Source organism: Eleutherodactylus coqui, chromosome 8, assembly GCF_035609145.1.
Source record: "Eleutherodactylus coqui strain aEleCoq1 chromosome 8, aEleCoq1.hap1, whole genome shotgun sequence".
NCBI classification, from domain to species: Eukaryota; Metazoa; Chordata; class Amphibia; order Anura; family Eleutherodactylidae; genus Eleutherodactylus; species Eleutherodactylus coqui.
The window spans coordinates 152,087,181-152,113,727 of record NC_089844.1 but is presented as its reverse complement, the minus strand read 5'-3'; the positions used below and the strand labels follow the sequence as shown (position 1 = coordinate 152,113,727).

The 26,547-nt window shown below is 38.4% G+C and overlaps 1 protein-coding gene across 1 annotated transcript; it reads left to right on the top strand.

Annotated features, from left to right (window-relative positions):
* Window positions 1-19,464: 19,464 nt before the first annotated feature.
* On the top strand, window positions 19,465-26,182 carry PTX4 (pentraxin 4). The gene is made up of 3 exons (XM_066576704.1): window positions 19,465-19,860; window positions 21,708-22,698; window positions 24,847-26,182. The coding sequence occupies exons 1-3, from the start codon at window positions 19,714-19,716 to the stop codon at window positions 25,485-25,487; spliced, it is 1,779 nt and encodes a 592-aa protein (XP_066432801.1). The 5' UTR covers window positions 19,465-19,713; the 3' UTR covers window positions 25,488-26,182.
* Window positions 26,183-26,547: the final 365 nt, after the last annotated feature.

The window sequence follows — 26,547 nt, the reverse complement described above, 5'->3', positions numbered from 1 at the left end:
TATTGTAGTAGTTATATTCTTGTACGTAGGGGGCAGTATTATAGTAGTTATATTCTTGTATATAGGGGCAGTATTATAGTAGTTATATTCTTGTACATAGGGAGCAGTATTATAGTAGTTATGCTCTTGTACATACGGGGCAGTATTATAGTAGTTATATTCTTGTACATAGGGGGCAGTATTATAGTAGTTATATTCTTGTACATCGGAGCGGTATTATAGTAGTTATATTCTTGTACATAGGAGCGGTATTATAGTAGTTATATTCTTGTACATAGGCAACAGTATTATAGTAGTTATATTGTTCTACAAAGGGAGCAGTATTAGAGTAGTTATATTCTTGTACATAGGGGGCAGTATTATAGTAGTTATATTCTTGTACATAGGGGGCAGTATTATAGTAGTTATATTCTTGTAAATAGGGGGCAGTATTATAGTAGTTATATTCTTGTACATAGGGGGCAGTATTATAGTAATTATATTCTTGTACATAGAGGGCAGTATTATAGTAGTTATATTCTTGTACATAGGAGCAGTATTATAGTAGTTATATTCGTGTACATAGGAGGCAGTATTATAGTAGTTATATTCTTGTACATAGGGGGCAGTATTATAGTAGTTATATTCTTGTACATAGAGGGCAGTATTATAGTAGTTATATTCTTGTACATAGAGGGCAGTATTATAGTAGTTATATTCTTGTATATGGAGGCAGTATTATAGTAGTTATATTCTTGTACATAGGGAGCAGTATTATAGTAGTTATATTCTTGTACATAGGGGGCAGTATTATAGTAGTTATATACTTGTACATAGGAGCAGTATTATACTAGTTATATTCTAGTACATAGGAGGCAGTATTATAGTAGTTATATTCTTGTACATAAGGGGCAGTATTATAGTAGTTATATTCGTGTACATAGGAGGCAGTATTATAGTAGTTATATTCTTGTACATAGGGGGCAGTATTATAGTAGTTATATTCTTGTACATAGGAGGCAGTATTATAGTAGTTATATTCTTGTGCATAGGGGCAGTATTATAGTAGTTATATTCTTGTACATAGGGAACCGTATTATAGTAGTTATATTCTTGTACATAGGAGCAGTATTATAGTAGTTATATTCTTGTACATAGTAGGCAGTATTATAGTAGTTATATTCTTGAACATAGAGGGCAGTATTATAGTAGTTATATTCTTGTACATAGGGGGCAGTATTATAGTAGTTATATTCTTGTACATAGGGAGCAGTATTATAGTAGTTATATTCTTGTATATAGTAGGCAGTATTATAGTAGTTATATTCTTGAACATAGAGGGCAGTAATATAGTAGTTATATTCTTGTACATAGGCGGCAGTATTATAGTAGTTATATTCTTGTACATAGAGGGTAGTATTATAGTAGTTACATTCCTGCACATAGGGAGCAGTATTATAGTAGTTATATTCTTGTACATAGGGGCAGTATTATAGTAGTTATATTCTTGTACATAGAGGGTAGTATTATAGTAGTTACATTCCTGCACATAGGAGGCAGTATTATAGTAGTTATATTCTTGTACATAGCAGGCAGTATTATAGTAGTTATATTCCTGTACATAGGGGCAGTATTATAGTAGTTATATTCTTGTACATAGGAGGCAGTATTATAGTAGTTATATTCTTGTACATAGGGAGCAGTATTATAGTAGATATATTCTTGTACATAGGGGCAGTATTATAGTAGTTATATTCTTGTACATAGGGAGCAGTATTGTAGTAGTTATATTCTTGTACATAGGGGGCAGCATTATAGTAGTTATATTCTTGTACATGGGGGCAGTATTATAGTAGTTATAATCTTCTACATAGAAGCAGTGTTATAGTAGTTATATTCTTCTACAAAGGCGGCAGTATCATAGTAGTTTTACTCTTGTACATAGGAGGTAGTATTATAGCAGTTATATTCTTGTACATAGAGAGCAGTATTATAGTAGTTATATTCTTGTACATAGAGGGCAGTATTATAGTAGTTATATTCTGGTACACAGGGGGCAGTATTATAGTAGTTATATTCTTGTACATAGAAGGCAGTATTGTAGTAGTTATCTTCTTGTACAAAGGGGGCAGTATAATATTAGTTATATTATTGTACATAGGAGGCAGTATTATAGTAGTTATATTCTTGTACATAGGAGCAGTATTGTAGTAGTTATATTCTTGTACGTAGGGGGCAGTATTATAGTAGTTATATTCTTGTACATAGGAGCAGTATTATAGTAGTTATATTCTTGTACATAGGGAGCAGTATTATAGTAGTTATGCTCTTGTACATACGGGGCAGTATTATAGTAGTTATATTCTTGTACATAGGGGGCAGTATTATAGTAGTTATATTCTTGTACATCGGAGCGGTATTATAGTAGTTATATTCTTGTACATAGGAGCGGTATTATAGTAGTTATATTCTTGTACATAGGCAACAGTATTATAGTAGTTATATTGTTCTACAAAGGGAGCAGTATTAGAGTAGTTATATTCTTGTACATAGGGGGCAGTATTATAGTAGTTATATTCTTGTACATAGGGGGCAGTATTATAGTAGTTATATTCTTGTAAATAGGGGGCAGTATTATAGTAGTTATATTCTTGTACATAGGGGGCAGTATTATAGTAATTATATTCTTGTACATAGAGGGCAGTATTATAGTAGTTATATTCTTGTACATAGGAGCAGTATTATAGTAGTTATATTCGTGTACATAGGAGGCAGTATTATAGTAGTTATATTCTTGTACATAGGGGGCAGTATTATAGTAGTTATATTCTTGTACATAGAGGGCAGTATTATAGTAGTTATATTCTTGTACATAGAGGGCAGTATTATAGTAGTTATATTCTTGTATATGGAGGCAGTATTATAGTAGTTATATTCTTGTACATAGGGAGCAGTATTATAGTAGTTATATTCTTGTACATAGGGGGCAGTATTATAGTAGTTATATACTTGTACATAGGAGCAGTATTATACTAGTTATATTCTAGTACATAGGAGGCAGTATTATAGTAGTTATATTCTTGTACATAAGGGGCAGTATTATAGTAGTTATATTCGTGTACATAGGAGGCAGTATTATAGTAGTTATATTCTTGTACATAGCGGGCAGTATTATAGTAGTTATATTCTTGTACATAGGAGGCAGTATTATAGTAGTTATATTCTTGTGCATAGGGGCAGTATTATAGTAGTTATATTCTTGTACATAGGGAACCGTATTATAGTAGTTATATTCTTGTACATAGGAGCAGTATTATAGTAGTTATATTCTTGTACATAGTAGGCAGTATTATAGTAGTTATATTCTTGAACATAGAGGGCAGTATTATAGTAGTTATATTCTTGTACATAGGGGGCAGTATTATAGTAGTTATATTCTTGTACATAGGGAGCAGTATTATAGTAGTTATATTCTTGTACATAGTAGGCAGTATTATAGTAGTTATATTCTTGAACATAGAGGGCAGTATTATAGTAGTTATATTCTTGTACATAGGCGGCAGTATTATAGTAGTTATATTCTTGTACATAGAGGGTAGTATTATAGTAGTTACATTCCTGCACATAGGGAGCAGTATTATAGTAGTTATATTCTTGTACATAGGGGCAGTATTATAGTAGTTATATTCTTGTACATAGAGGGTAGTATTATAGTAGTTACATTCCTGCACATAGGAGGCAGTATTATAGTAGTTATATTCTTGTACATAGCAGGCAGTATTATAGTAGTTATATTCCTGTACATAGGGGCAGTATTATAGTAGTTATATTCTTGTACATAGGAGGCAGTATTATAGTAGTTATATTCTTGTACATAGGGAGCAGTATTATAGTAGATATATTCTTGTACATAGGGGCAGTATTATAGTAGTTATATTCTTGTACATAGGGAGCAGTATTGTAGTAGTTATATTCTTGTACATAGGGGGCAGCATTATAGTAGTTATATTCTTGTACATGGGGGCAGTATTATAGTAGTTATAATCTTCTACATAGAAGCAGTGTTATAGTAGTTATATTCTTCTACAAAGGCGGCAGTATCATAGTAGTTTTACTCTTGTACATAGGAGGTAGTATTATAGCAGTTATATTCTTGTACATAGAGAGCAGTATTATAGTAGTTATATTCTTGTACATAGAGGGCAGTATTATAGTAGTTATATTCTGGTACACAGGGGGCAGTATTATAGTAGTTATATTCTTGTACATAGAAGGCAGTATTGTAGTAGTTATCTTCTTGTACAAAGGGGGCAGTATAATATTAGTTATATTATTGTACATAGGAGGCAGTATTATAGTAGTTATATTCTTGTACATAGGAGCAGTATTGTAGTAGTTATATTCTTGTACGTAGGGGGCAGTATTATAGTAGTTATATTCTTGTACATAGGAGCAGTATTATAGTAGTTATATTCTTATACATAGGGGGCAGTATTATAGTAGTTATATTCTTGTACATAGAAGCAGTATTATAGTAGTTATATACTCGTACATAGCAGGCAGTATTATATTAGTTATATTCTTGTACATAGCAGGCAGTATTATAGTAGTTATATTCTTGCACATTGGAGCAGTATTATAGTAGCTATATTTTTGTACATAGGAGCAGTATTATAGTAGTTATATTCTTGTACATAGAGGGCAGTATTATAGTAGTTATATTCTTGTACATAGAGGGCAGTATTATAGTAGTTATATTCTTGTACACAGAGAGCAGTATTATAGTAGTTATATTCTTGTACATAGAGGGCAGTATTGTAGTAGTTATATTCTTGTACATAGGGGGCACTATTATAGTAGTTATATTCTTGTACATAGGGGGCAGTATTATAGTACCTAGTTATATTCTTGTACATAGGAGCAGTATTATAGTAGTTATATTCTTGTACATAGGGGGCAGTATTATAGTAGTTATATTCTCGTACATAGCTGGCAGTATTATATTAGTTATGTTCATGTACATAGCAGGCAGTATTATAGTAGTTATATTCTTGTACATAAGGGGTAGTATTATAGTAGTTATATTCTTGTACACAGGGGGCAGTATTATAGTAGTTATATTCTTGTACACAGGAGGCAGTGTAATTGTAGTTATATTCTGTACATAGGGGGCAGTATTATAGTAGTTATATTCTTGTACATAGGTTGCAGTATTATAGTAGTTATATTCTTGTACATAAGGGGCAGTATTATAGTAGTTATATTCTTGTACATAGGGAGCAGTATTATAGCAGTTATATTCTTGTACATAGGAGGCAGTATTATAGTAGTTATATTCTTGTATATAGGGGGCAGTATTATAGTAGTTATATTCTCGTACATAGCTGGCAGTATTATATTAGTTATGTTCATGTACATAGCAGGCAGTATTATAGTAGTTATATTCTTGTACATAAGGGGTAGTATTATAGTAGTTATATTCTTGTACACAGGGGGCAGTATTATAGTAGTTATATTCTTGTACACAGGAGGCAGTGTAATTGTAGTTATATTCTGTACATAGGGGGCAGTATTATAGTAGTTATATTCTTGTACATAGGGGGCAATATTATAGTAGTTATATTCTTGTACATAAGGGGCAGTATTATAGTAGTTATATTCTTGTACATAGGGAGCAGTATTATAGCAGTTATATTCTTGTACATAGGAGGCAGTATTATAGTAGTTATATTCTTGTACATAGGGGGCAGTATTATAGTAGTTATATTCTTGTACATAGGGAGCAGTAATATAGTAGTTGTATTCTTGTACATAGGGGGCAGTATTATAGTAGTTATATTCTTGTACATAGGAGGCAGTATTTTCTTATATATGGAGGGAAGTATTATAGTAGGATATTACACTACTCTGCAGGGGGTAACAATCAGCATTTGAGCCCCTCCCTGGGTAAAGGAGATATGAAATTGATGCTCTTCATTTAGAATATTAAGGAAGCTGTTCAGTATTTCCTTCTGTTTAGTCTCACGTCTTTTGCGGGTGACTGCTGCATTAGTGGCGATAGTATTGCCAGTGACTGGCATTGCCCTGTAACTTCACCTACATAATTACATAATGGATCTAGGATACCGTGAATGATGATAATAGGGTTAGATGATTATATAGTTACCAGTGCTGCAATGTTCGGTCCGTGGTTCCTGGGCGTCTCCATAGACTGCTGTTACCTGGCTGGGACTGCAGAGAATAGGGAGTCACGGGACGCATGGTGCCAGCATCATTCAGATGAGAGCTTCTGTCATAGACTAAGCTGCCAGCCCAGCTCTTTGTTAAGCTGCTGCAAACTCCAGCCTGCCGAGCCAGCAGATTTCCCCCTGAATAAGTGCATTGAGGGCTGAGTGCGTGATGACATCATGCAGCCGGGAGATGAGTCCGGCCATTATCAGGATGTTAACACCTTTTCTATTGATTTTTACACTCCGTCACCAAGGATTTCCTCACTTTTGAAAGTGAGAATTATGTGAAATATAACATCTGCTTTATTACGAGGTGCTGGCCACCATGTTGGAACCGTTCACTGCAGAGACTGATTCATCAATCATTATTGGGTCTCATGGGCCCGAAAAAGCTTAAGATCATTGGAGTTATGGGCCCAATACAGACATTATTGATCAGTAACTCCAGCTTAACCGCATTGTTTATTGGCGTCTGAAGTCGTCTGTAATCCAACTGTCACTTCAGCAGAAGCTAGGGCTACTGAGCTATCTATACACTATACTTTACACTGCAGCTCTGCTCCTTTCAGACAGCTATGATTACTAATTCCAGCTTAGCTGCCTTACCTATTGGAGTCTGAGTTAGTCTGTAATCCGCCTTCTGTATGACCAGAAGCTCAGGCTGCTGAGCTGTCTCTATACTATACTTTACACTGCAGCTTTACTCTATTGGGCCACAGCTATGATCCGTAACTCCAGTTCAACAGCATTCTCTACTGCAGTCTAAGTCAGTCTGTAATCAACCTCTTGCCTGATCAGAAGCTTGGACTGCTGTACTGTTCCTACACTATACTTTACATTGCAGCTCTGCTTCATTAGAACACACCTGTGATTAGTCACTCTAGCAGAGCTGCATTTTCTGTGGGGTGTATGAGTAAGGCCTCATTCACAGGGGCGTAAGCCATTTTGGGCCTGTGAAAAACACCGTTTTCACTGCGTGTTGCAGGCATTTTTGATGTGCCTCAATCTTTTTTTAGGTCCGTATTGCTTCCATAATCACTATCTTTTTACGCAATACCATTGACTTCAATGGTTGATTTCAGCCTGTAAATACATGCTGTGTTCTTTTTCACGCGAATGATCGGTCAGCAAATAATACGGACAGAAAATATGCTTGTGTGAATGGCTTATAGCCTGAAATATTTGGGCTGTTGATCCTTTTTCCCTTGCTTTACACTACAGCTCTTCTTCTTCAGATTAGCTGCTGAATGCAAGCTCAGCAGCAGGTCAATTAATGGAGAGATTTCTATTACAGCAAGAAAAGAGGATTATACATGACAAGCAACTAAACCTCTAGAGAGAAGACAATTAGCGGTTACTGTTATGCAAAGACCAAGGGGAGGAGCCTCAATAAGGGGAGGGGCCTGCGTTTCTGATCTAATTAGCTGTTCCAGGTATCGGCAGACATTACAGCCATAGATGCTGCATAGCTCCAAAGACTGCAACTCTGCCTTGACTTTGAGAAGTCTATAGCCCTGTTCATCCTGAGCCTCCTGGTTCATGAATAACATATAAGATTTCAGAGGCTTTATAGAAGCAGAGCTATATGCAAGAGAGAAAGGTGTAAATCTGTGTAATAACAGTGAATGAGTTAATTATATGATATTCATAGTTTGTGGAAAACTGGATAAGACCCATGCTGAACCAGTACCCCGTCTAAGGGACCTTTCACATGCGACGGAATATGCCACACGATGCACCACAAGCTGCGGTCAATTCTGCACCAAAATCCACAGGCTATCAGCGGATATTGATGGAAAATTGAAAATTCATTAAAACCCGGCTGCAATTCCGCCTCAAAATCCGCAGCTAGACCTGCAGCTAGATTCTGCAGCTATGGATTGAGGTGCGTCCTGTGGCATAATTCCGTCCCAAGAGAAAGTTCCCTAAGAGACCAAGATAAGTCAGGAGTATCAAAGCAGAAGAAGACGACTGGCGGCAACTATTAAATAGCCCTCCCATTCCCTTAAAGGGGAAAGTTAACATAAGCAATACACAAAATGAACTAGACTGAGCCCACTTTGCAGCGAGAACGCTCATGTGGAGGCTCCACCCAGCCAGAACCAAAATGGGGCATCTGTCCTGTATTTTTGGATCACTCAGACACCTAATTCTGGAAATACTATTTATGCAATTCCTTAAACTTTAATATAATGTTCGTCGAAACGGCATTAAAAGTGTAATTTCATGAAATTTCCACAAGATGGCAGCAATGTAATTACGATAACAGAGTCCGCCATAAAGCTCTGTTTTATCAATCACATTTCCATAAACTGGTGAGGCTCCAGCTGATTTAGGAATCGCTCCAAATGATCACATCAGGTTAAGAGCTTTGGTCATCATCAGCAAATTCAAGAGCGAATCCAGTCATCACTGATATTAACATAACTGGTGCAGAAGTCATCAGTTATGGGCGAAAAGACATTTTATAAAAATAGATGGACTGCGAAATGTAAGAGCTAAAAAGAGAAGTGTGGGGGGCAAGAGCCCACTATCTGAACTATTTGGGACAAGGTTACTATGATATACAAGAAACGAAGTACTGTAATGATTCTGGGCCCCAATGCAAAACCTGTAACGGGGCCCCCAACTATAATGTTTTATTCATAATACTGGGCTCCCTATATGGAGAAGAGAGGCCTTATGGCCCCCCTAAGGCTCCTGGGCCCAGGTGCAAATCCATCCTCTGCATCCCTTACAGTTACGCCAGTGGCCGCAACACAGAAGTAGATGCGGGCTGACGTCATGATGACATTAGCCCAACCCCTGTGACTACAGCATCCGTGCATGCGCACTGATATTAGGAGCTGGACGCAGAGCTGTTAACATCCATCTGCTGGTGTGAGGTTTGATTGGTTGGAGGAAGATGGTTTCCCAAGCTGTCCAATCAACCATTAATGTAGTATATATTTTCCAGCTCCTCCTCTTAGAGGGTGCCAGTTATTCACCTGCATGGTGGAGTTCTGGACCAGTCCATATCCTCCTCATCTCAGTCCTGGTACTCTTACATATTTCTTGGAGTTGTACATTTGCTTCCCACTATCGTTGTGACTATTGTTATTTATATCTGTCTATTGTTACCCCTTTTACATCTAGGGACAGTAAAGTTGTTATAAAAACGTTTGTTTTGTGAGTTTTTCAATAGCTTATATATATTTGTCATTTTGGACAGCTATTACATCCGGTCCCAACAAAGTGTTTTTGGGGTCTGGGGCTCGGACGTAAGAAATATCACTACTATAATACTACCCAATATAAACAAGACTATCCAGGGGTTTCACCTTGTGCTCATTGGGGCCGGCGGCAGCAGCGGTTGCCCCATTGAGCAAATACAATAAGGATCACGATCCTCTGGCACAGCTGTGGCAGAGGAGCGCGATGTTCTCCCATTGAATTCAATGCAGCTGGCGCTATAGCCGGCTCCATTGAAAGCAATGGGCTGTCAGCAAGCCTTGCAGTGATTTTCGGGGAAGGGCTTTAAATATAAGCCCTTCCCTGAGAATCATCCTTTAAATATGTAAAAAAAAAAAAATATATATATATATACTCACCTCTCCGCAGCTGCCGGGGCTCAGGCGCATCCAACCGGGTCTTCTCCTTGGAACTGCTCTGAAGTGCTTTCAGCAGATGGGGATTTAAAATCCCCGCCTGCTGAAAGGGCTGCCTCTGATTGGCTGAGCTCTGTGACACCAATCGGAGGCAGAACTCAGCTATTAAATGACAGCAGAGAGCCCCGCTTCCAGGAAGAAATGCTCTGTCAGCGTGGAGGAGGACGCGGCGGTAGCAAGGTAGAGGAGGAAAGAGGAGGCAGCAGGAGCAGCAGGAGAAGGAGGAAGGAGCTGGAGCAGCAGGAGGAGGAAGAAGTAGAGGAGGATAAGGAACAAGCAGGAGCAGCAGCAGGAGGAGGAAGCATTAGCAGCAGGAGGAGGAGGAAGTAGGAGGAGGAAGCAGGAGCAAGAAGCAGGGGAAGCAGGAGCAGCAGGAGGAGGACAAGGAGGCAGCAGGAGCAGCAAGTGATCGAGGAGGCAGCAGGAACAGCAGCAGGAGGAGGACAAGGATGTACCAGCAGGAGAAGGAGGCAGCAGGAGTAGCAGCAGCAGGAGAATGAGAATGAGGACGTAGCAGCAGCAGCAGGAGGAGATACTGCCCCCTATGTACAAGAATATTACTATTATAATACTGCCCCCTATGTACAAGAATATAACTACTATAATATTGTCTCCTCTCTACAAGAATATAACTACTATAATACTGCCCCCTATGTACAAGAATATAACTACTATAATACTGCCCCCTATGTACAAGAATATACACTACCGTTCAAAAGTTTGGGGTCACATTGAAATGTCCTTATTTTTGAAGGAAAAGCACTGTACTTTTCAATGAAGATAACTTTAAACTAGTCCTAACTTTAAACAAATGTACTCTATACATTGCTAATGTGGTAAATGACTATTCTAGCTGCAAATGCCTGGTTTTTTGTGCAATATCTACAAAGGTGAATAGAGGCTCATTTCCTGCAACTATCACTCCAGTGTTCTAATGGTACAATGTGTTTGCTCATTGGCTCAGAAGGCTAATTGATGATTAGAAAACCCTTGTGCAATCATGTTCACACATCTGAAAACAGTCTAGCTCGTTACAGAAGCTACAAAACTGACCTTCCTGTGAGCAGATTGAGTTTCTGGAGCATCACATTTGTGGGGTCAATTAAACGCTCAAAATGGCCAGAAAAAGAGAACTTTCATCTGAAACTCGACAGTCTATTCTTGTTCTTAGAAATGAAGGCTATTCCATGCGAGAAATTGCTAAGAAATTGAAGATTTCCTACAACGGTGTGTACTACTCCCTTCAGAGGACAGCACAAACAGGCTCTAACCAGAGTAGAAAAAGAAGTGGGAGGCCGCGTTGCACAACTAAGCAAGAAGATAAGCACATTAGAGTCTCTAGTTTGAGAAACAGACGCCTCACAGGTACCCAACTGGCATCTTCATTAAATAGTACCCGCAAAACACCAGTGTCAACATCTACAGTGAAGAGGCGGCTGCGGGATTTTGGGCTTCAGGGCAGAGTGGCAAAGAAAAAGCCATATCTGAGACTGGCCAATAAAAGAAAAAGATTAAGATGGGCAAAAGAACACAGACATTGGACAGAGGAAGACTGGGAAAAAGTGTTGTGGACGGATGAATCCAAGTTTGAGGTGTTTGGATCACAAAGAAGAACGTTTGTGAGACGCAGAACAAATGAAAAGATGCTGGAAGAATGCCTGATGCCATCTGTTAAGCATGGTGGAGGTAATGTGATGGTCTGGGGTTGCTTTGGTGCTGGTAAGGTGGGAGATTTGTACAGGGTAAAAGGGATTCTGAATAAGGAAGGCTATCACTCCATTTTGCAACGCCATGCCATACCCAGTGGACAGCGCTTGATTGGAACCAATTTCATCCTACAACAGGACAATGACCCTAAACACACCTCCAAATTGTGCAAGAGCTATTTACAGCAGAAGCAGGCAGCTGGTATTCTATCGGTAATGGAGTGGCCAGCGCAGTCACCAGATCTGAACCCCATTGAGCTGTTGTGGGAGCAGCTTGACCGTATGGTACGCCAGAAGTGCCCATCCAACCAATCCAACTTGTGGGAGATGCTTCTAGAAGCGTGGGGTGCAATTTCACAAGCTTACCTCAACAAATTAACAGCTAGAATGTCAAAGGTGTGCAATGCTGTAATTGCTGCAAAAGGAGGATTCTTTGACGAAAGCAAAGTTTGATGTAAAAACAATGTTATTTCAAATACAAATCATTATTTCTAACCTTGTCAATGTCTTGACTCTATTTTCTATTCATTTCACAACGCATGGTGGTGAATAAGTGTGACTTTTCATGGAAAACACAAAATTGTTTGGGTGACCCCAAACTTTTGAACGGTAGTGTAACTACTATAATACTGCCCCCTATGTACAAGAATATAACTACTATAATACTGCCCCCTATGTACAAGAATATAACTACTATAATACTGCTCCCTATGTACAAGAATATAACTACTATAATACTGCCCCCTATGTACAAGAATATAATTACTATAATACTGCCTCCTATGTACAAGAATATAACTACTATAATACTGCCCCCTATGTACAAGAATATAACTACTATAATACTGCCTCCTATGTACAAGAATATAACTACTATAATACTGCCCACTATGTACAAGAATATAACTACTGTAATACTGCCCCCTATGTACAAGAATATAACTACTATAATACTGCCTCCTATGTACAAGAATATAACTACTATAATACTGCCTCCTATGTACAAGAATATAACTACTATAATACTGCCCACTATGTACAAGAATATAACTACTATAATACTGCCCCCTATGTACAAGAATATAGCTACTATAATACTGCCCCATATGTACAAGAATATAACTACTATACTGCCCCCTATGTACAAGAATATAACTACTATAATACTGCCCCCATGTACAAGAATATAACTACTATAATACTGCTCCCTATGTACAAGAATAAAACTACTATAATACTGCCCCCTATGTACAAGAATATAACTACTATAATACTGCCTCCTATGTACACGAATATAACTACTATAATACTGCCCCCTATGTACAAGAATAAAACTACTACTATAATACTGCCCCCTATGTACAAGAATATAACTACTATAATACTGCCCCCTATGTACAAGAATATAACTACAATAATACTGCCTCCTTATGTACAAGAATATAACTACTATAATACTGCCCCCCTATGTACAAGAATATAACTACTATAATACTGCCCCTATGTACAAGAATATAACTACTATAACACTGCTCCTATGTGCAAGAATATAACTACTATAATACTGCCTCCTATGTACAAGAATATAACTACTATAATACTGCTTCTATGTGCAAGAATATAACTACTATAATACTGCCCCCTATGTACAAGAATATAATTACTATAATACTGCCTCCTATGTACAAGAATATAACTACTATAATACTGCTCCTATGTGCAAGAATATAACTACTATAATACTGCCCCCTATGTACAAGAATATAACTACTATAATACTGCCCCTATGTACAAGAATATAACTACTGTAATACTGCCCCTATGTACAAGAATATAACTACTGTAATACTGCCCCCTATGTACAAGAATATAACTACTATAATACTGCCCCTATGTACAAGAATATAACTACTATAATACTGCTCTCCTATGTACAAGAATATAGCTACTATAATACTGCCCCCTATGTACAAGAATATAACTACTATAATACTGCCCCCTATGTACAAGAATATAACTACTATAATACTGCCCTCTATGTACAAGAATATAACTACTATAATACTGCTCCCATGTACAAGAATATAAGTACTATAATACTGCCCTCCTGTGTACAAGAATATTACTACTATAATACTGCCCCCTATGTACAAGAATATAACTATTATAATACTGCCCCCTATGTACAAGAATATAACTACTATAATACTGCCCTATGTACAAGAATATAACTACTATAATACTGGCTCCTTATGTACAAGAATCTAACTACTATAATACTGCCCCCCTATGTACAAGAATATAACTACTATAATACTGCCTCCCTATGTATAAGAATATAACTACTATAATACTGCCCCCTATGTACAAGAATATAACTACTATAATACTGCTCCCCTATGTCCAAGAATATAACTACTATAATACTGCTCCTATGTACAAGAATATAACTACTATAATACTGCCCCTATGTACAGGAATATAACTACTATAATACTGCCTCCTATGTACAGGAATATAACTACTATAATACTGCCTCCTGTGTACAAAAATATAACTACTATAATACTGCTCGCTATGTACAACAATATAACTCCTATAATACTGCCCCCTATGTACAAGAATATAACTACAATAACACTGCTCCCTATGTACAAGAATATAACTACTATAATACTGCTCCTATGTGCAAGAATATAACTACTATAATACTGCCCCCTATGTACAAGAATATAATTACTATAATACTGCCTCCTATGTACAGTAATATAACTACTATAATACTGCCCCCTATGTACAAGAATATAACTACTATAATACTGCCCCCTATGTACAAAAATATAACTACTATAATACTGCCTCCTATGTACAAGAATATAACTACTATAATACTGCCCCCTATGTACAAGAATATAATTACTATAATACTGCCTCCTATGTACAGGAATATAACTACTATAATACTGCCCCTATGTACAGGAATATAACTACTATAATACTGCTCCTATATACAAGAATATAACTACTATAATACTGCCCCCTATGTACAATACTATAACTACTATAATACTGCTCCTATGTGCAAGAATATAACTACTATAATACTGCCCCCTATGTACAAGAATATAATTACTATAATACTGCCTCCTATGTACAAGAATATAACTACTATAATACTGCTCCTATGTGCAAGAATATAACTACTATAATACTGCCCCCTATGCACAAGAATATAATTACTATAATACTGTCCCCTATGTACAAGAATATAACTACTATAATACTGTCCCCTATGTACAAGAATATACCTACTGTAATACTACCCCTATGTACAAGAATATAACTACTGTAATACTGCCCCTATGTACAAGAATATAACTACTATAATACTGCCCTCCTATGTACAAGAATATAGCTACTATAATACTGCCCCCTATGTACAAGAATATAACTACTGTAATACTGCCCCCTATGTACAAGAATATAACTACTATAATACTGCCTCCTATGTGCAAGAATATAACTATTATAATACTGCCCTCTATGTACAAGCATATAACTACTATAATACTGCTCCCATGTACAAGAATATAAGTACTATAATATTGCCCTCCTATGTACAAGAATATAACTACTATAATACTGCACCCTATGTACAAGAATATAACTATTATAATACTGCCCCCTATGTACAAGAATATAACTACTATAATACTGCCCTATGTACAAGAATATAACTACTATAATACTGCCTCCTTATGTACAAGAATATAACTACTATAATACTGCCCCCCTATGTACAAGAATATAACTACTATAATACTGCCTCCCTATGTATAAGAATATAACTACTATAATACTGCCCCCTATGTACAAGAATATAACTACTATAATACTGCTCCCCTATGTCCAAGAATATATCTACTATAATACTGCTCCTATGTACAAGAATATAACTACTATAATACTGCCCCTATATACAGGAATATATCTACTATAATACTACCTCCTATGTACAGGAATATAACTACTGTAATACTGCCTCCTGTGTACAAAAATATAACTACTATAATACTGCTCCCTATGTACAACAATATAACTCCTATAATACTGCCCCCTATGTACAAGAATATAACTACAATAATACTGCTCCCTATGTACAAGAATATAACTACTCTAATACTGCTCCTATGTACAAGAATATAACTACTATAATACTGCCCCCTATGTACAAGAATATAACTACTATAATACTGCCTCCTATGTACAAGAATATAACTACTATAATACTGCCTCCTATGTACAAGAATATAACTACTATAATACTGCCTCCTATGTACAGGAATATAACTACTATAATGCTGCCTCCTATGTACAAGAATATAACTACTATAATACTGCCTCCTGTGTACAAAAATATAACTACTATAATACTGCTCCCTATGTACAACAATATAACTCCTATAATATTGCCCCCTATGTACAAGAATATAACTACTATAATACTGCCCCTATGTACAAGAATATAACTACTATAATACTGCTCCTATGTACAAGAATATAACTACTATAATACTGCCTCCTATGTACAAGAATATAAATACTATAATACTGCCTCCTATGTACAAGAATATAACTACTATAATACTGCCCCCTATGCACAAGAATATAACTACTATAATACTGCTCCCTATGTACAAGAATATAACTACTATAATACTGCTCCCTATGTACAAGAATATAAGTACTATAATACTGCCCCCTATGTACAAGAATATAACTACAATAATACTGCTCCCTATGTACAAGAATATAACTACTCTAATACTGCTCCTATGTAGAAGAATATAACTACTATAATACTGCCCCCTATTTACAAGAATATAACTACTATAATACTGCCTCCTATGTACAAGAATATAACTACTATAATGCTGCCCCTATGTACAAGAATATAACTGCTATAATATTGCCTCCTATGTACAAGAATATAACTACTATAATACTGCCCCCTATGTACAATACTATAACTACTATTATACTGCCCCCTATTTACAAGAATATAACTACTATAATACTGCCTCCTATGTACAAGAATATAACTACTATAATACTGCCCCCTATTTACAAGAATATAACTACTATAACACTGCCTCCTGTGTACAAGAATATAACTACTATAATACTGCCCCCTGTGTACAAGAATATACCTACTATAATACTGCTCCCTATGTACAAGAATATAACTACTATAATACTGCTCCCCTATGTCCAAGAATATAACTACTATAATACTGCTCCCTATGTACAAGAATATAACTACTATAATACTGCCCTCTATGTACAAGAATATAACTACTATAATACTGCCTCCTATGTACAAGAATATAACTACTATAATACTGCCCCTATGTACAAGAATATAACTACTATAATACTGCCCCCTGTGTACAAGAATATAACTACTATAATACTGCTACTATGTACAAGAATATAACTATTATAATACTGCAGCGTATGTACAAGAATAAAACTACTATAATACTGCCCCCTATGTGCAAGAATATAACTACTATAATACTGCCCCCTATGTACAAGAATATAACTACTATAATACTGCCCCCTATGTACAAGAATATAACTACTATAATACTGCCCCCATGTACAAGAATATAACTACTATAATACTGCCCCCATGTACAAGAATATAACTACTATAATACTGCCCCATATGTACAAGAATAAAGCTACTATAATACTGCCCCCTATGTACAAGAATATAACCACTATAATACTGCCCCCTATTTACAAGAATATAACTACTATAATACTGCCCCCTATTTACAAGAATATAACTACTATAATACTGCCCCCTATGTACAAGAATAAAACTACTATAATACTGCCCCTTATGTACAAGAATATAACTACTATAATACTGCCCCCTATGTACAAGAATATAACTACTATAATACTGCCCCCTATGTACAAGAATAAAACTACTATAATACTGCCCCTTATGTACAAGAATATAACTACTATAATACTGCTCCAATGTACAAGAATATAACTACTATAATACTGCCTCCTATGTACAGGAATATAACTACTATAATACTGCCCCCTATGTACAAGAATATAACTACTATAATACTGCCCCCTATGTACAAGAATATAACTACTATAATACTGCCCCCTATGTACAAGAATATAACTACTATAATACTGCCCCTATGTACAAGAATATAACTACTATAATACTGCCCCCTGTGTACAAGAATATAACTACTATAATACTGCTACTATGTACAAGAATATAACTATTATAATACTGCAGCGTATGTACAAGAATAAAACTACTATAATACTGCCCCCTATGTGCAAGAATATAACTACTATAATACTGCCCCCTATGTACAAGAATATAACTACTATAATACTGCCCCCTATGTACAAGAATATAACTACTATAATACTGCCCCCATGTACAAGAATATAACTACTATAATACTGCCCCCATGTACAAGAATATAACTACTATAATACTGCCCCATATGTACAAGAATAAAGCTACTATAATACTGCCCCCTATGTACAAGAATATAACCACTATAATACTGCCCCCTATTTACAAGAATATAACTACTATAATACTGCCCCCTATTTACAAGAATATAACTACTATAATACTGCCCCCTATGTACAAGAATAAAACTACTATAATACTGCCCCTTATGTACAAGAATATAACTACTATAATACTGCCCCCTATGTACAAGAATATAACTACTATAATACTGCCCCCTATGTACAAGAATAAAACTACTATAATACTGCCCCTTATGTACAAGAATATAACTACTATAATACTGCTCCAATGTACAAGAATATAACTACTATAATACTGCCTCCTATGTACAGGAATATAACTACTATAATACTGCCCCCTATGTACAAGAATATAACTACTATAATACTGCCCCCTATGTACAAGAATATAACTACTATAATACTGCCCCTATGTACAAGAATATAACTACTATAATACTGCTCCCTATGTACAAGAATATAACTACTATAATACTGCCTCCTATGTACAAGAATATAACTACTATAATACTGCCCCCCTATGTACAAGAATATAACTACTATAATACTGCTCCCTATGTACAAGAATATAACTACTATAATACTGCCCCCTATGTACAAGAATATAACTACTATAATACTGCCCCCTATGTACAAGAATATAACTACTATAATACTGCCCCCCTATGTACAAGAATATAACTACTATAATACTGCTCCCTATGTACAAGAATATAACTACTATAATACTGCCCCCTATGTACAAGAATATAACTACTATAATACTGCCCCCTATGTACAAGAATATAACTACTATAATACTGCCCCCTATGTACAAGAATATAACTACTATAATACTGCCTCCTATGTACAAGAATATAACTACTATAATACTGCCCCCTATGTACAAGAATATAACTACTAGAATACTACCTCCTATGTACAAGAATATAACTACTATAATACTGCCCCCTATGTACAAGAATATAACTACTATAATACTGCCCCGTACGGATGGGACTGATCAGGTAGGTAATACAGTATGATAGAGGGCAGTGTGGTCTCACGTGTGGTTGTTTTCGGATACAACACATCATGTATAGTCATCTATATTCTGAGGTCTCGTGGATTCAGTTATTATTTAGGCTGGGATGAAACTGATATCTTCTTGTCTGTAAAAGCCATAAATAAATGTGACCTACTGTAGTAACTTTTTTAGTCTCCCATAAATATCACTTTTTTTCTGGATCCTCTTCTAGCGGCTAAAATTGGCTTATTGGGAATCGCCATGGTGCCTGCAAAACTCATCTATTTGTGGATGGAGGCAGCTGGGTGTGTAGGAATAGAAGAGAGCAGCAGTCAGACGTGAGGAGAGGAGGACAAGAGCGGACTACTCTGCGGGAATAAGGAGGACGGTATACAAGGAATTAAAGGGACAGTATATAAACGGAAAGAAGAGAAGAATAGCATAGTGGGCGGAGCATCACAAGGCCATCAAAGGATATTTGGACTATTCTGCAGTTCTCATATATTGAAAATAGAGCAAAAACGTCTTCAGAAATAATGATGATAACGACGACAGGTGAAACCATGTGCAGAATACTCCTGGTGTTCTCTATGCTGTGTCTTCCCAGCGTCTTCATGGAACAGACCCGTCTTCTAGAACAGAGGAAGCCTTTCTTTGAACGGTTCAGGCGGTTGGAAGAGCAGGTGAGACCGCATGATAATCATCAGGGTCTATGTAAACATATTATAATTATATTGGTCCGTTGAAATCACGCATTATTCCCCAAAACCTGCAACTTACTACTTAATCTCTCCTGCTCATTAAGGCGGTATTGCAATACTAAAGTGATTGCTATTTATGGAATTTCCCAAACAACATTAAATATCCCCTCTATTAGGAAAGCTTCTCCATAGGGGTGCTGTTCTATTGGACTCTCTGGCTATTATCGGGGTATAATTTATAGCTGGATTGTCACATATGTTGTATGTATAAATTTATGGATGACAAATACTCTTTCAGATTTAGCAGTTCTAAGATGGAAGATTACTGATAAACATAGTCAGGGACTTAAAATGAGTTACACAAAGAATATATCTATATAAACAGTGGAGTTACTATGTACATACATTACATTAATGATTCCACATTACATCCTGTATTATACTCCAGAGCTGTACTCACTATTCTGCTGGTGGAGTCACTGTGTAAATACATTACTTATCCTGTACTGATCCTGAGGTACATCCTGTATTATACTCCAGAGCTGTACTCACTATTCTGCTGGTGGAGTCACTGTGTACATACATTACTTATCCTGAATTGATCCTGAGTTACATTCTGTATTATACTCCAGAGCTGCACTCACGATTCTCCTGGTGGAGTCACTGTGTACATACATAACTTATCCTGTACTGATCCTGAGTTACATCCTGTATTATATTCCAGAGCTGCACTCACTATTCTGCTGGTGGAGTCACTGTGTACATACATTACTTATCCTGTACTGATCCTGAGTTACATCATGTATTATACTGCAGAGCTGCACTCATTATTCTGCTGGTGGAGCCACTGTGTACATACATTACTTATCCTGTACTGATCCTGAGTTACATCCTTTATTATACTCCAGAGCTGCACTCACTATTCTGCTGCTGGAGTCACTGTGTACATACATTACTTATCTTGTACTGATCCTGAGTTACATCCCCTATTATACTCCAGAGCTGCACTCACTATTCTGCTGGTGGAGTCACTGTGTACATACAATACTTATCCCGTACTGATCCTGAGTTACATCCTGTATTATACTCCAGAGCTGCACTCACTATTCTGCTGGTGGAGTCACTGTGTACATACATTACTTAGCCTGCACTGATCCTGAGTTACATCCTGTATTATACTCCAGAGCTGCACTCACTATTCCGCTGGTGGAGTCACTATATACATACATTACTTGTCCTGTACTGACCCTGAGTTACATCCTGTATTATACTCCAGAGCTGCACTCACTATTCTGCTGATAGAGTCACTATGTACATACATTACTTATCTTGTACTGATCCTGAGTTACATCCTGTATTATACCCCAGAGCTGCACTCACTATTCTGCTGGTGGAGTCACTGTATACATACATTACTTATCCTGTACTGATCCTGAGTTACATCCCATATTATACTCCAGAGCTGCACTCACTATTCTGCTGGTAGAGTCACTATGTACATACATTACTTATCTTGTACTGATCCTGAGTTACATCCTGTATTATACTCCAGAGCTGCACTTACTATTCTGCTGGTGGAGTCATTGTGCACATACATTACTTATCCTGCACTGATCCTAAGTTACATCCTATATTATACTCCAGAGCTGCACTCACTATTCTGCTGGTGGAGTCACTGTGTACATACATTACTTATCCTGTACTGATCCTGAGGTACATCCTGTGTTATACTCCAGAGCTGCATTCACTATTCTGCTGGTGCAGCCACTGTGTAGATGAATAAACATTGTGCATGGAGTTTGACTAATCTACAGTCTGTTTCTTTGCAGTTTCGTCGCTTTCAAGAAGTAACCTTGACTCGTCTACAAGGAATCGCTGAAAACTACAACGTCTCCTACAATATTGGTGCTCGTTTCCAACACATTCATGACCAGCAGCAGTCACTGGCAGAAGCCTTCAATGCTACCAATGAGATGACTCAGAGTGAGGTGAATGGTTTCAAATCCTGGGTGAAGAGAATTCAGAAGAAAACCAAAAAGCTGGACCTGAGGATCTCCGCCCTGGAGGAAGCTGTGGCCGAGAGGAACAAGCAGTTGACCAAGGAGAACAAAGCTAGAGATGTGACATTGACAAACCTGACCTCATCCCTCACAAGCCAAAAGAGGATCATCTACCAGCTGGTGAAGGACAAGAGCGCGTTACAGCAGGGCATGGAGATGCTCCGCGAGTCTGTGGAAAGACAGGGAGGTAAAATAGCAGATTTGGAGAAGCAGTTGCAAAATATGCAACAAAATGAGATCCTGCCACTTGGTGCTTTGATGGAACCACAAGAGGTGAACCAGTCCCCTGAAACCAGGCAGGAGCTCCCACCACAGACTGTTCCTGGACTGAAAACTGTCCAACAACGCATGACAAAGCTGCAAGCCAAACATAACCAGAGGAAGAAGCTGCAGGAAGAGCAGCAGATACTGATGTCCACCATCAATAAGATGGCTCCCATGGCAGCTCAACGTAGAGAGGAGACAAGGTCGGTTGGTCCGTCGGGGGAGAAGACCATTGGTCTACATACTACAAGGGCACCACTAAGTGTGACATTGGTCCCGCACCTTAACCAGAAGACCATCCAGTATGAAGACCAGACGATGGCTGACCCCGTCGTCAGTAATATCATCCAGGTATCTGCCTTACGAGGAAATGTGACCAAGGATAACAGACCTCCTGGAGGAGATAGAGCTCCCGATGTACACAGTACTAGGAAGCCACCACATATCACAGATGTCTCAGACCCTGAGGAGAAGACCACGAAGACCCCAGCAACACGTAAGTTCAGATACATACACATATACATAATGGGCTTCAATAGGGAGGGTCATGTATCATAGGTACTGTCCTGTTTGTTTGGGTACCATGTTAGTGAAGTTAGCAAAAGTACTTACATAGTACCAAAACATGAGACTCATTGACCTTTGATGCCCGGTTCTCCGTTGGGCATTAAATCTTTGTTATAGCCAGACTTAAACAGGACGTAGTCGTAAAGTCGAAACCAACGCTATATCTCACTACTGGTGTCCTATAATGAAATAACAATAGTGTACTTGAATAGGAAGATATGGATGTACTACACAAGAGTATGACACAGGGCACCCTGTGGGCCCCGGAACATGAATTTCAATTTTGTGTTGTGGCCCCTTTAAGAGTTTGAGCGTAAAACCCAACTGTAAAGATGAAGAGTAACATGTGAGAAGCAGAAACTCGCACTCCGTGTGTCTCTAGACCCGTGGGACCGCCGCTATGACTGAAGTAAGGAAAGCGTACTGGAAGTGGCCTCCTTCTGCTACCATAGGGGCCGATCACCCAGGAAGTCATCACCGTCATCTGCAGGAGATTCGGGGACCATTTCACGTTTAGAGTCCCTGGAATAAACAAAGGTCCAACAACTTCTGATTGGTCGTGCTCTCACTAGTAATTTGCATTTGCACTGAATCAGAACTTCACCGTTCACTAAGGCCTCCTGCACACGAGCATATTCGCATTGCGGAGCCCGCGGCGGGTGTCCACCTCCGGACGTCGCCCAAATACTGCCCATAGCATTCAATGGCAAAACGCCATTTCATCTCTATGTGCGGAAATCGGTTGCGATCTTCTGCTCACGGAGAAGAAATCGCAGCATGCTGTGATCTTGTGAGGGTTACGCACAGACGGCTTCCATTGGAGTCAATGAAAGTCATCCATCCAGCGGCACTTCCGCAGTGAGCACTGCAGAAGTATTGCGGCAAACACGTCACCGCCCAGCGCCCGTGGCTACATGAAATGCGCGACAGTGTGCTGGCGGACACATCCGCAGCACTCGCAGCAGACGCTGGACAGGTATGCATGGGTCACTGGCAAGGCACCGGGTTGAACTCCACTGTGGGAATCCCGCATGCGGGGTCTGACCCGCCACTGTGCAGGAGGCCTAACACAGTCCCGCAATGATCTTGTCAGCCCTGGCTTCACTGCCAAAAGGTTACATGCACGTGTCGTAGCAGAAGGAGGCCACTTCCAGCACGCTTCCCTTACTTCAGTCATAGCGGCCGTCCCACGGGGCGTAAAGAGACACGGAGAATGTGTTTCTGGTTCTCACATGTTACTCTACAACTTTACAATTGGGTTTTACTCTTTATCTCTTACAGGGGCCACAACAAAAAAATTGAAGTCCATGTGCCGGGCCCCGAGGGGTCCGTGCGCCATACCAACATGTAGTGCATCCATACCTTCCTATTCAAGTACGCTATTGTTATTGCAATATAGGACATCAAGAATTGCGTTGGTTAGGCTTTTAGACTATACTCTTTATGTGTCGCCATCTAATGCAGTGATATGGCTAGGGATGTCTAGGATCGACAAAAATTTGAAATTTTCAACCCCCATAGAGCAAAAGCTTCAGACCATCCTGAACACTCTTAGATGTTCCTCTATCATGTACCCGGCCTTCACTGTCCTTATAACAGTTGTCTTTCTTTTCTTGTGCCATCATTGGGCTCTTGGCTTTAGGGATCCTAATTTAACATGTATTATCAGCTATGTGGGATAGGGCAAAAAAAGCATGGGTGGCCACGGCAGAGAGTGCTATTCCCATCTCGGCTGAGATGGAAATACTACTGTGATGTTCCTTTCCCTGTTTCTCAATGCGTACTGCTGCATACAAGGTCCTAACGCCGGCCAGTGAGCAGGAAGGCTCAGATGTGAAGAGGACCCAATAGAAAGGAGGGTAAAGTAAATGGATGAGATCTGTGTCGTCTCATCTAATGTAAACTTCCCAAGCTATCGTTACTACAGTAGCAAAAAGTCAGCAGTGGGCCTCTACTGTTTAAGATATCAGCTGGACCCCTCTCGGTAGTACCAGTCATACTGCCCTGATGGCGGCCCGGTGTATATGTACAGTATGTATACTGAATGATTATATTCTGCTCCTGTTTCTCGTTGCAGTCTGCAATGTGGATTCTATGCTTATTTTCCCCAATTCTTCCACTGAGAACTTTGTAACATTCGATAAGGGGTTGAAGGAACCTTTGCATGAACTCTCCATCTGCAGTTGGATGAAGACTAACGTAGGCTATGTGGGCACCATCCTTTCATATGCAACTGAAGAGAATGACAACAAGCTGGTTCTTCATGGCAGACATGGTGCCACCTATGACTCTCTTCACTTTGTCATCGGAGACCCAGTCTTCCGAGAACTACCCATTGTCCCACTGGTGGATGGCAACTGGCACCATACTTGCTTCATCTGGTCTTCCATCCAAGGCAAATACTGGTTTTATGTTGACCGAAGATTAATATCTACCAGCTCCAGATTTCAAAAAGGTTATGAGATCCCTCCTGGAGGATCTTTAGTCCTTGGTCAAGAGCAGGACACCTTGGGTGGTGGCTTTGACAGCTCAGAAGCGTTTGTTGGACACCTGGCAGGATTTGCTATGTGGAATAGAGCTTTAACACCTGGAGAAGTCTCTACCATTGCCACTGGGAAAGGCTTACCAAGAGGGACCATCTTAACCATAGCTGATGCATCTTCCCTTCATGGTTCAGTGGAGCGGGTGGACTGTACCTGTCTGGAACACTGTCTGTAGACTGCCATAATGCTGTGTAAATAGAGGTTGGCTGCCATGTTGGACTATTATTTATGCAATGGCTAAGGGCATGTTACACGGACCTTACAAAACCCTTTAGTAGTGACCAATAACCAAAGATGCATTAGTATATTTTTAGCCAGTCATAGAGTTGAACAGTTCCACCACAACATCCTCCGATGGCCAATCACCACACCAGATTCAGCAGAGGACAACCCTGTCAGACACTTAGAGTGGATAATTCTAGGACTCATTACCTTTTAGGGTTGTTTGCATAGCCTATTAGTTCTTTAAAACCATAGAGTGGGTCCTCAAAGTACTTTTCTCTGAAGGGCCTACAGTTTCAACTACCAACCATAGTATATGATGTCCAATGGAGTATACCACAATAGGGTCCCATAGAAGTCTATGAATTACTCATTACGGACCCCTACGACTTGGGGGTTGTACAGAGCCATAATACATCCCTGTGTATAAGGCCATCACTACGCTTTGTGCATTTTCATTGAATGCCAATAAGTGTCAGTGTCAAACTGCTCTATTTACTGGACACGTTTGGTCCGTTAAACACCCTGCAGAAGTCATGTATAATGTGCAATTGCTGCGAGTCATTTATTATGTAAGGTGAATGAATGTACATTATAGTATGTGTCTTCTACTTATGCTAAGAATATTGTATAAATACGATTTCTCCACCTGGTGTGTAAGAATTGCGTCGTATTTCCATGCTCAGTGCGGATGTGTATTGGCTTCTTTTCTCATGCGTACAACATAAATTGAGAAAAACTAAAATGAAGATTGGTGGTCCTTTAACACAGTTCAGTGGCCTACAAAATACTAATAGGATATTAGGTTAACCCAACTTGACCAGGTCCTAATTCTAAGGTTTCCTCTGAGGTAGTGGGGGGTTATAAGGTGACTCTTGCCATGCAATAGTTAGCAGAAACCAGGGGCGTAGCTAAAGGTTCATGGGCCCGGGTGAAAAAGTTTATCTTGGAGCCCCCCAACTTCTCTTTACCCCTTAACACAGAGGCATAACTTGAAGCTCCTGGACCCCAAT

Bases quoted from the DNA above. Each gene is read 5' to 3' on its own strand.
- PTX4 (XM_066576704.1), top strand. From the start codon at position 19,714: ATGATGATAACGACGACAGGTGAAACCATGTGCAGAATACTCCTGGTG. The intron at 19,861-21,707 runs GTGAGACCGCAT...GTTTCTTTGCAG, and splicing joins TCAGGCGGTTGGAAGAGCAG to TTTCGTCGCTTTCAAGAAGT. The intron at 22,699-24,846 runs GTAAGTTCAGAT...TTCTCGTTGCAG, and splicing joins CACGAAGACCCCAGCAACAC to TCTGCAATGTGGATTCTATG.